The 13,625-nt window shown below is 37.6% G+C and overlaps 1 protein-coding gene across 1 annotated transcript; it reads right to left on the minus strand.

The window, feature by feature from the left end:
* Positions 1–236: 236 nt before the first annotated feature.
* On the minus strand, positions 237–6,359 carry MC1 (metacaspase 1). Its single transcript, XM_089140869.1, has 5 exons — positions 5,843–6,359; positions 4,087–4,417; positions 3,829–3,949; positions 3,497–3,703; positions 237–1,418 (listed from the first exon to the last, which is right to left on the minus strand). Exons 1-5 carry the CDS (start codon positions 6,225–6,227, stop codon positions 1,359–1,361), a joined length of 1,104 nt encoding a protein of 367 aa, XP_088996995.1. The 5' UTR covers positions 6,228–6,359; the 3' UTR covers positions 237–1,358.
* Between the last annotated feature and the right edge of the window lie 7,266 nt (positions 6,360–13,625).

A 13,625-nucleotide genomic window follows, 5' to 3' on the forward strand; every position in this document is an offset into this window, starting at 1 on the left:
CTGTCTGGCTGAAGGAGCCTGTTCCTCAGCCAGAGCCAGAGCTTGTGTCTCCTACTTAATCTATTTTCTACCAAAAAAAAAAAAAAAAAAAAAAACCTAATGACCATAAAATGTCTTCAATATTCTTCTTCTTCTTCTTTTTTTTTTTTTTGTTTTTCCTCTTTAAAATGTTGAGAAACCAATGAGTAGGCTCCTAAATAATGAGATGCACAGAAAAAGTAAACCTCCTCCAGTTCTTTTTTTTTTTTGGGATAAAAATACAGCACATACGATGACTTGCCGAGTTATATGTTAAATTGCCATCCACACAATCAGGAATCTCATTCAACAAGATTGTAATGATTGTTATCTATGTTGGAACAAGATTGCTAATTCTGATTGAATATTCAAAGACCGGAATGGTAGTTACATGTATGTGCTTGTATTTATATTGAATGGAAGTTTAAAATAATTATCAGCAAAGAGTAACTGTGTCACCCTTGGAGCTGTATTTCTCACCCTAATACCGGAATTTGAGCCATCAGTCCCTGCTTTCATCAATAAGGCGCTTAGTGCATGGGAACACAAAATAAATATGACTGGCTATAATGAATCCCCTTGACTAATATCTTTCCTAAGGTGAAACGAACCCCTTGGGGCCACCATCAATAAGCAGATGATAAGAAACCCTCTAAGGTTGACCATAATTAACTTGACGAACTGATTACAAAGCCCATTTTTTTTTATAAGAGATGCTTTATAAAAAAAGCATTCAAGCTTATCATAAACCTTCTTCATATCCAACTTAATAGCAAAAAAAGAAAAAGAAAATAGAGAGAGATAAGATTAGCTTTTGGGAATCAGATATTAAGCTTTGAGTAAGGAGAAAATATTCGTTTAACCTATTCAAATATAGAGATCTTGCGGGTTGGCATTGCGAGTAAGAGAAGCAAGAACAGGAGAGTTGGGGTGGCATCACGAGGTTGGTTTATAAAGAGGGTGTGGTGGTTCATTGCATCAAAGTGGCTGCACCCGGGGAGGAGGGGTTGCAGAGATTTTCCTTCGTGTAAGTCTGCTGGTTTCTTTATTTCCTAACTAGTTGATCCATGCAAATTTCCTGTTGAGTAACTACAGAATATATATGATGAGAGAGCTTGGCAAAGATTGGCTGGCCGGGACAAACCTAAGAAGTGCAGAAAATCTCCCCTCAGCTCTATCCACAATCTGGTTATTCTACAATTTATTGGTTAAGCACAAAATTTTCTACTCAATACAGAAATTCGGGTAAGCAAAGACAAATAATAACTTGAAAGGTAAGCTATACACAATAACTGAACAAGTAGTGAAATTAATCTTAAGACAGGAGACATAGATGGCAATCACAGGGTGAAGGGCTTTGTATAAACATCAAATGTTTCACATGCTGTTAGCTGTGGTTCCTGGAGAGAAGGAAAACAAAACTTGGATTAGTTTATACACCAGATTATTGGCCTCAGAACCAGCGCATATAGAATATAAATGAGAACAGAACTAACAGTGATAGGTACAAAATGAAAACATGCAGCGCATATTGTATTGTTTTATGGAGGTGGGTACTGTATACTTGAAGCTGCAAAAAGTTTTGACATACAGTTTACAAATGTGATTACAGATTAGAGGCATAAATTGAAAATGACAATGCGGAGATTTGTTTACGCATGCAAGTCATTGTGGATATACAGTGTTGAAACTAGAAAGCTTTGCATACGTATGCGCTGTTATAGTGGCAATCTCGTCTCACTTTTTCAATGCTAATTGTACAGATCTCCATTTACTACTCTTGTTCAAAAGTTACTATTGATATGGTAAGGCTAATGAAAGAAAAAAAGCAAAACTTACCGTACTAAAGTTGATGTCATCACAATTTAATCTATAAAGCCAACACAGGAGCAAGATCCTTCAATTTATCCTGTTTCTACTATTAGCTTTCTCAATCTAAGATGAGGCCCATTAACAGAAACAAGTTTAGGCAACATAAGCAATACACTTAGGGTTTGTCAAGATAAATTCTCATTCTATTCCCTTTCCCACAGTGTGCATATTTTGGTTTCCCTACATTTATTCTTCCGACGTATTTTATCGGTTTATGGTGGAAGGTACTGTGTGCTTAAAGCTGCCAAAAGTTTTACATATGATATACAAATACGATTGTAGATTAGAGGCATAATTGAAAATGACAACATGAGCATTTGTTTCTGCATGTCAAAGAATGGATATACAGTGTTGGAACCAGGAAGCTTTGCATAAGTATTTACTGCTACATTGGCAATCTTCATCTCACATTTCAATGTAGATTTTACAAATCTTCATTTACTTTTTCTGTTGTTCACAGGTACTATTGGTAGTATCTTATGGTAATGCTAATGATGATGTCATCACAATTTAAACTGTATAGCCAATATGGGTGCAAGACCCTCCAACTGATCTGTCCTGTTTCTACTTTAGCTTCCCCCATCTAAGTTGAGGCCAACAGAACTAAATTTATGCAACATAGTCAATGTGCCTAGGGGTTATCATGATAAATTCTTATATTGATTCCCTTTCCCACAGTATGCATGTATTCTGGTTACCCTATGTTTATTCTTCTCTCTTTGCCAAGGAAATAATATAGCACCAAAAAGAAACAAAAACTACTACAGCTTTGATTCATAGATTTGGTGCTTATATAAAGAAGACTTTCTAGGAGTTCTGATGAAATTTCAGTTTTCTCAGTAGCAGTGAAGCTCAATAGAGAAATAGATGAAATGCAACTTAAACCATTACCTAATTCCCTGTTTGCTATCTGAGTTTTATTTTGTTGTGGCTTTGTTTTCTGAACTTTTTTTTGTCTTTCCAATTATAGTTGTCAAGGCGTCGCCTAGGTGACGCCAAGGCGTCCTGGCCCATTCTTGGTTTTCATTGCCCTCAATCGCCTTACCTTGCCTTGTCACCTTGACAACCATGTTTCCAATCAAGGAATCAGTTGGTCCTGTGAATCAAGGCTTGCATCAAGACTTTTCCTTCTGCTAACGAGCAAAGCCTCAATGAGTTTGTTGTTAGCTCAAAGAGTCCCCTAGGTATTTTGTTTTAAATATTGCTTAAAAATTATTTCAAATAGTACTAATGGGGTTGAATATTTGACAACAAGAAAACAGTGTGTGAAGAAGGTGCAAGACTACTGTCTCAATTGTTTCAACTAAAAAGGGAAAATTCAAACTATTGCTTGGATTTCAACTTGGTATATAATAAAATATTTGTCTAGTTGAATGATTCTGATTTAGGACCTATGTCTAAGTTGGAAATGTTCGTTCCTCTTCTAATGGCCAGGGTTGGACTAGAACCTCCAGGAAGGTCACAGAAAAGCACACATGCATGCCAACACCCACCTGTGTCTCAATGGACTTCCTTGGTAAGAATCCAGTATGGTGCCTCAGTGCTACATCAATTCACCGTCCAAATTTCATATGTCAAATTAACATGGCAGTGGTGATGGCCATACCTGTCTCAAGCCTCCACTTAGACTGCCTCCCGTAATAAGCATGGTGAGGAGAGACGTCACAGGACCACCACCAAGGTCATTACCTGTCCCACGGATAGTAGTTCGCATTGAATTTAATATACTCCCATACGTAGCTGCCTGTCCACGTTCAATTGCTTGAATGAAACAGAATGTCATAGCACCTGTTGAAGTGATCTTCGATAAAGCCTGCCAACAAAATTATAATATTGACTTCTTATAATATGAGAGATAAATGCAGCCGTAAATTAAAAGGAAATAAACTGTCACTGAGAAAAACCAGAAATGTATTTCATTAACGAGTCCAAACTCACGGAGGTATCAGCAGATGTTTGGTCATCATCACAACCACTGAAGGAAATGACTTCCCCTCCATTCGTCCCCTTCCAAATCCCAGATCGCGGCCGGTGGTCCTCCCATACGTACTGCCCACTCCTACATGTATACAAGAAGAATATGAGAAAGGTCAAACTATTAGCATCCCATGCACATAAAATAGTCTATCAAAAGAATATCATTCCCATTCATTATAGAATAAATAGAAAGGAAACTACAACATATTGGGGTCAAACCTGCTCATTCTGCAGAGGAATGGTAAGTCTAGCACAGTTCCACTGTGGCAAGCATCAATAATTGCATGCAACTTAACCCCATGGGGAAGGGGTCTAACAATTGTCGCATTAATCTCATCATCAACAATCATTCCCTGAGTTTCAAAGTCATAAGGACAGAGAGTCTCATCATATCCATCAACCTCATCTCCATTATAATTTCTCTGTCGTGAACCATGACCAGAATAGTGAAACACTAGAGAATCTCCTGGTTGACAACCTTGTACAAGCCAATACAGTGCCATCCTAATGTTACGTTTACTTGGAAACTTGTTAGGATCAGTTTCTTCCTCTGCAGATCAACTTTCATGAAAAGGTTAAGATTAGAGCCATTTAAGAGAAAGTGATCAAAGAAACAAAAAAAAGGTATTCGAGATATATTCAGTTTTGGGTGGGTGAGAAGAAGTAACACATTTCCATCCCTTACAAAATTTGAGCAGGAAAAAAAAATGAAAAAAGGAGTATCTGCAAGTTGCTTTGTGTGAAATATCAAAAGTTGGGAGCATCTCTAGTTCACCTGATCTAAGCAAACATTAAAGCAAGGCCCAAAAAGAAAAGACAGACAAAGGGTACATCTAAACCCAGGTTGATCTACAACTGCAATGAAGAAAATGGTACAAGTCTATCGGTAGCCTCTCTTCATCATGGTAGGTATTAAAGAAAAAGAAAAGGTATACTAGGACCTGTAAGTTAAGGAACAAGACTATTAAATGAAGAACTTAAGATTAAGGTTAAGTGTCTAGAAACTTCATATAAAGATTCTGCTGCAACTTGTATCTGCATGTCAGTGCATCATACATCTTCAGAATAGCTAGGACACCTAATAACTTATGTGAAAAGAGTCATCCCTTGAAATATAGTGTGTCAACCACAGAGGGGAACACCACCAAATGAGGATTGTGGTAAGAGTTGGACAGCTCCTTTCATCCATAATGCTAAATAAGTTACCAAATTCAAGGTTTGTGAAAATCAACAAGAAAAAACTTCCTTAATCTAAGGTCTTGATGACATGATCGAGCTCAGAGAATACTCAATATCTATGAGACGAAAATGTAGAAGGCAACAATCTCTTCCAAACCCAAATGGACATCATAACTTCAATTATGGAAACAGCAACAGGATTTTTCCATCAAGACCTTATCTTGACTCTAAAACTTGGTACTAACTGTCTCACAGAAGATGCATAAAAATAGTCAGTTACAACAGATGTTCCAACAGATACCATCAGTGTGTCTACACAGAGGTGGAAAACAGTTTGTTAATGTGCTATCCACAATATCCTGAAGCAAGAACAGAAGTTTGAGTAGTGAAAACAATAAAATCCTTCATGGTCGACAATTCGATCTGAATACATACTTAACTGGACTGGGGAAACCAAAAGCCACTCTCATGGATTATGGGAGTCGGGAACATGGACAGAAGTGCACTTTGGGGATCTTTTTTCCATTTTACCATGGAACACCAAAAAACATTAGAATTCCTTAGGTTGTGTGTGATTGTTCACTTGGGTTCTGTATTAATTCACAACCCATACCCAAAACCTCAAAAAGACATCTTGGATAAAAACAATAACAAAAAATAAAATTTCGATCCAGCAATTCACCTACCAATGTAAAGAATGCAAAAGAACCTACACGAGACTTAAGATGACGTACACACCATTAAATTAACATGAGAGAGAAACCCAAATCGAAATTATTGCATCTGGTAATCGTACCGGTGAGCATGATGATGGAGGCTTCGGGGAAATTGAATTTGTTGATAAGAAGGTAGCGCATGCACTTAGCATCATTGATGCAGCCCTTGAGCTCGTGCCTTGAATATCGATACGATATGCCACATATGACCGCCTTCTTACGGCCATGAGGAGAAGGGGGAGGCCCAGGAGGAGCGTGGCTATAAGGAGAGGGAACCGGTGGTGGGGGCATAGGAGGAAGAGAAGGAGAAGAGTGGTAATCAAGGGGAGTGTGGGGAGGAGGAGGCATGCTTCGAGGATCTGCGATGTGGGTTATGGCTTGACACAGTGCGCATCTGATCGATTTCGCTCCCGCCGGGAGTTGCAGAGGTGTGTGGCAATTGGAGCAGTTCACAAGCAAATGCATCTTCACGGCCACGCAGGACCGACGGCCAGAGAGAAAGAGAGAGAGAGATTGTACGGAAGGAAGGAAGGGAAACAAACGACGATCGAATTATCGAAACGAGAGAGACTGCGAACGGGAAGCAGAGGGTCGACAAATCTGTGCAAACAATAATAAATTCTCATCAATAGTCATCAGCCACGTGTATATAGAATTATTAGTTAGAGATGTATCGAATTTGGTATTGTATGATTAATGTATTTTAATGCAGTTTTATAAAAAGATGCATTTACTGTAAGGAAAAAAGAAAAAAAAAAAAAAAAAAAAAAAAAAAAGAGATAAAAGGAATGTAGTTGGGGACCTGGGGTGCGCGTAAGGCGGTCAAATAAAATTCAATATAAAGATCAACACCATTTATCGTAAGTAATTTAATTAAAGAGGCTTTTTTTTTATTAATTATCATTTTCAATTATGATAAATTTTCATTATTTTAAATTGTTTAACAATATTATCAGTTTTGTTTTTATTTAAAATAATAAAAAATATCAAAATTTATAATAGATTTTTTGTCTATTATGAATTATTGTGAGAATTTCATCCTCTTCATTTATGTAAAAATTTAATTGAAATTATATAATTAAAATAAAAATAAAATAATTAATACACATTATTTTATAAAATTCATATTTTTTTTTCTTTCTCTTTTCTGTTTTTTTTTTCACGTGCTCACTATCATTTTCTAACAATTTTTTATTTTGACATATCAAACTTATTTTTTATTTTATAATTTATTTTTAACAAAATTTACCATACTATTTTTCATTCTTAACCAATAATGAATGCTCATACGTATTTATTTTAGATATGTTTAATAGAAAATACAAATTGATTAAAAAAGAGCCAAAAGACTTCTTAGAAATTATTAAAAATGAAAAAGCAGAAGAACGCGTATAGTTAAGAGATGTCCTGGTCAATTCCGTGTTTTATGATTGGTAGGTTTGGTAGATTCTAGCATTTCCTTTTTTCAATTCTTTTTAATAATTCAAGTCCGCGTTGCAAAACGTGAAGCTTGCAGGCCCCATCAAAATTAGTGATCCAATATAAGAACAAGTTAATTTGTGTACGACAAATATATAGATTTATGGAAATTGGCTTTCCTTTTTTTTCTAGAACAAAGTCGAAGTTTCTACTGACGATGTCATCTAAATTGGCTGTTAAGTTTCAATAACCAAAAAATTCCTGCAAGTTGCTCCCACGTGAGACTCCACGTTTGGACGGACCATGTGCTTTCTCTACTGTATTTGTTAATCACTCTTTTTGGATCATTTTTAACAATTAACCCATTTAGTGAAGAGGTCGAGGGTTCGACTGTTGCTGAGGCATATTAATATCCCATCCCCCGGCTTAATAAGTCCCTTTGTACAAAAAAAGGAGAGGATGCCCTTGAGTAACTCGTCAAACTTAGTGAGCATGATTATATATCATCTTTCTAAACTAGGAGAGAGATCGATCATATTCACTGAAGGCTTCTTTCTCTTCCACTTCATCGGAATTTTCTTGTCATCTTATTCTTTTAAGAGCAGCGTCTTCATTACTTCTTTCTCCATTGCATTCTTCCCTATCGGTTTTTGTTTATTGTTGATTTCTTTCATTAATACATGATCCAGACAACATTACATCTGTCCAAGTTTATCTTTTTTTTTTTCTTTTTTGCCACATTGAAGTATCTATTTAAAAATAATGAAATAGATTTTTGTATAATCATGTCTCTTTTAACTAGTCTACTTTGCCCACTGTGTTCATAGCCAAAATGGCAAAAGCTCAATAACCCCACACATTGTCATTCTACCAGCTCCAGGAATGGATCACCTAATTCCACTTGCTGTGTTTGCAAAGGAACTTGTCTTCCGTTACATTTGCTGTACCAATAGATAGTTCTCCTTTGAAAGCCTAAGAGACCGTCCTGGCATCCCTGGCCCAAAGCATAAATTCAATGTTTTTACCTTCGGTTGTCCTTCACAACATTGATGTGGATGAGCCCTTGGAAACTCGCATGTGCCTCACTGTTCTCGATCTCTCGCCGCGCTTTGTGAGCTTTTTAAGGTCTTTATGACTACTACTAGTAGTAGCACTCTTGTTGCCTTGGTCGTGGATCACTTTTGTACCCATGCCTTCGATGTTGCCAAGGAATTCAAGGTTTCACAAACTATTTTGTTATTCGTTTATTTCCATTTGCCCAAGCTTGATTAGATGTACTCTGATGTCTATCGATACTTGCTTGAACCGGTGAAGCTACTTGGGTGTGTACCACTTCATGAAAGAGATATCTTATGGATCCATGTGGTATTCCCAATGCATGGGCCTTTTATCATTCCAAATGTTTCAATTTGGCTGAAGGTATTTTGTTGAGTAGTTTCCGTTGTTGGGTTTTGTGGGTTTAACTAACACTGATCCATTTATCTGGGCCCATATTTATTCAGGAGTATTACTGACGTTTATTATTGTGGGAGTGGTTAAAGGTTAGAGTTTTATATTATAAATAACTTCTTGGGTTCCCGTCATACGCAAGATTTAGGTTTAAGATTGTTTCCACAAACACTCAAACGAAGAATTCCAAAAGGTAAAAGACTATGAAAGATTCAAGGAGAGCAAAAGGAGGATCTACCACAAGAACACATTATAGGTATTTATTCGTAATTATATTCATAACTATGATTTAATTATTATAGGAACCATTTAGAGGATCTACCACAATAACACATTATAGGTATTTATTCGTGATTATATTCATAACTATGATTTAATTATTATATGAACCATTTAGATCCTGGTGGATTCAACAGTTGGCATCAAAGCCATTTTCTATAATAATTTAAGGTTATGAATTCTTGATTTATATTGTGTGATTAGATGGATGTTATGTTGATTTTATTTTGGATTAGATCCATTGGGCCAGGGTTTAATTGAAATCCTAGATCATCTGTTAATTTGATTAATAAAAGGATCATAATGATATCATTTTTGTTGAGAAAATGGGTGCTTAATATATTTTTTTTTAACTACAAGGAAATAGATTAGCTCCGTTACTCTGTTATAGGAGGTGAGGATTACCTCAACGACCCTGCTTATAAGTGGAAATTAGTTTAATCTTTTAATTTGATTCCATATATCCGTTAAAGTGAAAATTAGTTTAATCTGATTAGCTTCTGGATTCTTTATAAGAAGGAAATTAGTTTAATTTAACTAGTTTCTTGATTCCATATAAGAAGGAAATTACTTTAATCGGATTGTTACTTTCATTCAATTTTCTCTTTTCAGTGACGTACTACAAAAAATGAAAATTTCATCCAGACGGGAAAAAGTTCAATTTCTTTTGAATTTTAAAGTATGGGTTGAGTTTCGATCGATTGCGTTAAGGGTTAAGGGTTTCTTGCGTAGAGATTCGGTTTAAATCAATGAATAGATCCAATTATCCTGATGATCACGTCGGGTATAAATTGGTTGGAGAAGTTGATTTAAAAGAAGCAATTAATCCATCACGATTAAATCTAACTTGGTTGGAGAAGTTGATTTAATAAAGATTAGTTGCATGCAAATGGGTTATGTGTCATAAATTTCTTTTGCTTACTCTTATTACTTTATAAAATTGGATTTTGTTCCTACAATTCTAAGTAAAGAGAAATTGCACTTGAGTTCCGTTTTGGTAAATTCTCATGATGAGTTCGTTTTATTATTTTGAACTTCTCGTTTTATTATTATTATATATATATATATATATATATATATATATATATATACTTTTGAAGCTGTGTGGGCACCCCGTGCGCATCTCCCCACGCGCGCAGATGGCTGCGCTAGCAAGCAGCGCCCCACGCGTACAGACAGCTGCACCAGCGCCCGCAAAAAGGTTTTTTTTCAAAAAAAAAAAAAGGGAAAAAATATGAGACGATCAAATCGGGCAGTGTACAAGTTGGGAAGTGAGATTGGATGCATGATCAGTGAAGGCTTCTTGATGAAATTCCAAATGTTGTCAAGCTGTGGAACACCCAAACTGCCTATGATGAGTATGGTCCATCAATGAACCTAGTCTTACCGAACCTGTTGGACAAGTGCATGCTCTTGTTGTTGACAATGGGATGCCTTTTGCTGGAACACATGATGATAATATATTGGCATGGAAATTTGATGCCCAAGCAATTGCTTTCAACCAGCCGCATCACTTCATGGCCATATTATTGGTGTTGTTTGCGTTTTCTTTTCATCTCATCCTTTTAATTTATCGCTTTTATGGTAATTTTACTGGATTACCTATGATACAATTAGAGGATTGAAGCATCTATAATTGTCCAATTTGCGGGCTATTCGACAGAGATGGATTTCTGAAAGCTTCAGGAATCTTATTGTGTGCTTCTGATCTCTTGAAATTCGAGCTTGGACTTGGCATTTGATTTCATCTGTTGAGAAGTGTTCTCATTGAATTGTAATATTTGATTCTGGGTCTAAAGGATGTACCGCAGTGTGCCTTCGGCCACTCCTCAGTGGAGCAATACTTACGGAACAGAGGTCCTCCTTCGAATATGACAAGGAGAATCCTTCTTATCCTAACTCGTACTTTTTGGATCCTTTAACTTCTTCCAAAGTTGAGGAATTGTTGAAGAAAATCCAAGAACTAGAAGCCAACCATGCCCACCTCAGACGAGAGATGTCAAAGGAATTGTTGGGTCCTTGTGACCTCTTCGTCTTTCTGACACTCGTCTCCACTGGGGAGGGAGAGCAGCAATACCGGACCAACTGTTCCTGCAGCTGTGAACTTGACAGATAAACAATACCCAATTATTTTACACTTACAGTGGCAGTCAGTTCATATTTGATCTCACTGGCCGCATAATTTACTGGTGAGCTTTCTTCTTTTCTAATTTGGGTCTCTTGCTAGTTGTTACACCTTCCATTACCCTTTTCTTGCTCTGCCTACATGCAAATAATGCAACGTTCTTGAAAAGCTATCGACTAAACTAAAAATGATGGCTTGGGTTGTTTGGGTAATTTGGTGGTTTTTGTGACTTCAAAGTGGAGATAAAATTAATTAGTGTTTTTGGATTGAATTTGATAATAACCTGCACTTTCTGAAAGTTTGGAATAAATCATGGGCTTAGACAAACTCAAAGTGCCCTTGTTTGAACTATGTTTGCTCAAATTGATTTGGATTCCCTTTAATTATAGATCCTCCTTTTGAATGATATTTGACAATTTGATTTATTTATGTAGTCTGAGCACATGGAATTCATTTCAATGTCTGATATGCATTGTTTTTTGTGTATTTTCTCATTTACTTATTTCATCTAGTGTTAGCCATGCTCTTTGCACATAAGTTCGAAAAGATTGTAACTGAGGGGTTGATTTTCATCTTGAATTGATACAGTTTAGTCTGTTTTTCAGTTCCAAGCATCCCATTTGCTGAATTAGTTGCTTCCTTGTATGATCCGTTTTAGCATGACATGATTTACAAATCTATTGGTTGAAATATTGGTGCACATAACTAATTGATGCGTCCAAAATCTGCTCAGCCCTTAGATCTCCTCGTGATGACTTGCAAAACGAAAGTGTCAGATGTGGCCCGACCGCTGGGGTCGGGAGTCCACCTCCGAAGGCTAAGTCAGTTGATGAACTTAATCACAAACGGCTCTGCTTAAAGCACAGAGCTAAAGAACGAAGAACTGGGAAAGGTGATCTAGATAGCAGAACGCTGATAGTTTAAGTCTATCAGAATGTATCTGAACCTGAGCCTCAGATTGTGTGTTTTCGATCCCCTCACCTCGTATGGTAGTGAGGTTTATATAGTGTACCTTCAAATCTCCTTCGTTGGATGCACTTGAGCCTTCTTCGGGTAGTCGTTGGATCTTAATAGTTAGATCCGTTGAGCAATAGACTTCTACTAGTTTGGACTAGTAGAGGACTCCTGAGATAACCTTTAGGTTATGTGATGATTATCCCTTCGATAATGATTATCCGCAGTTGTCAATTCAAGTCTACCATCATTAGGGTAATTACCCTAATCCATAAGTAGGATTAGGGCAAGCTTGTAGCCGAATAAGCTTTCTTCTTCAGCAAGCCATCTTCCGGATCCGGTTCGCTCGGGAGCGAGTCGGTTCCCTCCGTCTCGACCGGGGTCGAGGGTCGGACCAGGTATGAACCCGGTTTGATCATAATTTCTCCGTATCACGAGCCCCCCAGACCAAGCGTTCGGTCGATCCCGAGGGCTTGGTTTTTAATTGGGTTCTTCGTCAGGCGATAATCTCTGCGTGCTTCATTAAATGTCATATCACATTTAATGCGGTGGTCACTTTTCCTCGAGCGTTGTGAGTGTAAGGGCACGTGTCTCCTTGCAGTCGATCTGTCGTGGCTCACGTCATCCAAGCGACGGTTTCCGAACACTTATTTCGGATTCGTGAGTTCAAACTTTCAAAAAGTCTTTCAATCTTGATCGTTGATTTTGAATCAAATCTTGATCGTTGATTTTGAATCAATCTCGATCGTTCAGATTCCCGAACACTAGTGCGGGGGTTTTAAAAGCGGTTCGTTGTCTTCGTAGGTTTCATTCTTCCTGTCTGGAATTTGAACCTTTGTTGTCTGCTTCGCGCCTTCTTGCTCTCAAGCTTCTGCCTCACTGAATCGGTAAGTTTCTTGGTCTTTTTCTTTTTGTAGTTCTTGAAACAAGTAATGGCGGACGACGGGGCTTCTCTCGGTACCCAAGTGTTGGTAATAGCAAGTGAGGCTTTTGCTTCTCCCCGCTCCCGACCAGTCGGATAGTGATAACAAAACCCTAACTGTCCTCTGGCGCGAGTTTGCTGAAATTTCTCAAAAAGGTTTAGAGAGAAAAACCGAAACTCCTCCTGCCCTCCTCGAGTCTGGATCTTCCAAGATTGTCGAGTCTTCTAGGCAGCCTCAAACTTCCAGGTCCGATGGTGGACCTGGCTCTGTTCCCTCCATTTATACTGAGGAAACCCTTCTTTCAGTCATTCAAGATTTTGATTTTCCTTCCTTTTATCAGGTTAGGGCTCCCCACTGTAAAACCCAGCCCTAACCTTGACCCGGAAACCTTGTTATTTGTAGGTCCAGTGACCCGAAGTAAAGTAAGAAGTCAGCTTTGGGCCATCCCAGTGATGGACTTGGTGTCTGGCTTTGAATCCATGAGAGTTGATGATGAAGTTCTATTTATGGAAACTGAATCTTGATGAAGATCGGATTAGTTGATGGACTTGGAGTGCTCTCTATCATGGTTTGAAGGCATTTCTACCTATTAGGTAAGTCATTTGTAATGTGTGCAAAACCCCTTTAGGATTGGATTTGATCTGGGCCTTCAATTCCCTGTTTTGGAATTGCTGTCAGCATTGGTCGACTGATTGGTCGATTGGACCAGTCGAC

Source organism: Hakea prostrata, chromosome 1 (genome assembly GCF_041222555.1).
Source record: "Hakea prostrata isolate BN-2017 chromosome 1, UWA_Hpros_2, whole genome shotgun sequence".
Lineage (NCBI taxonomy): Eukaryota > Viridiplantae > Streptophyta > Magnoliopsida > Proteales > Proteaceae > Hakea > Hakea prostrata.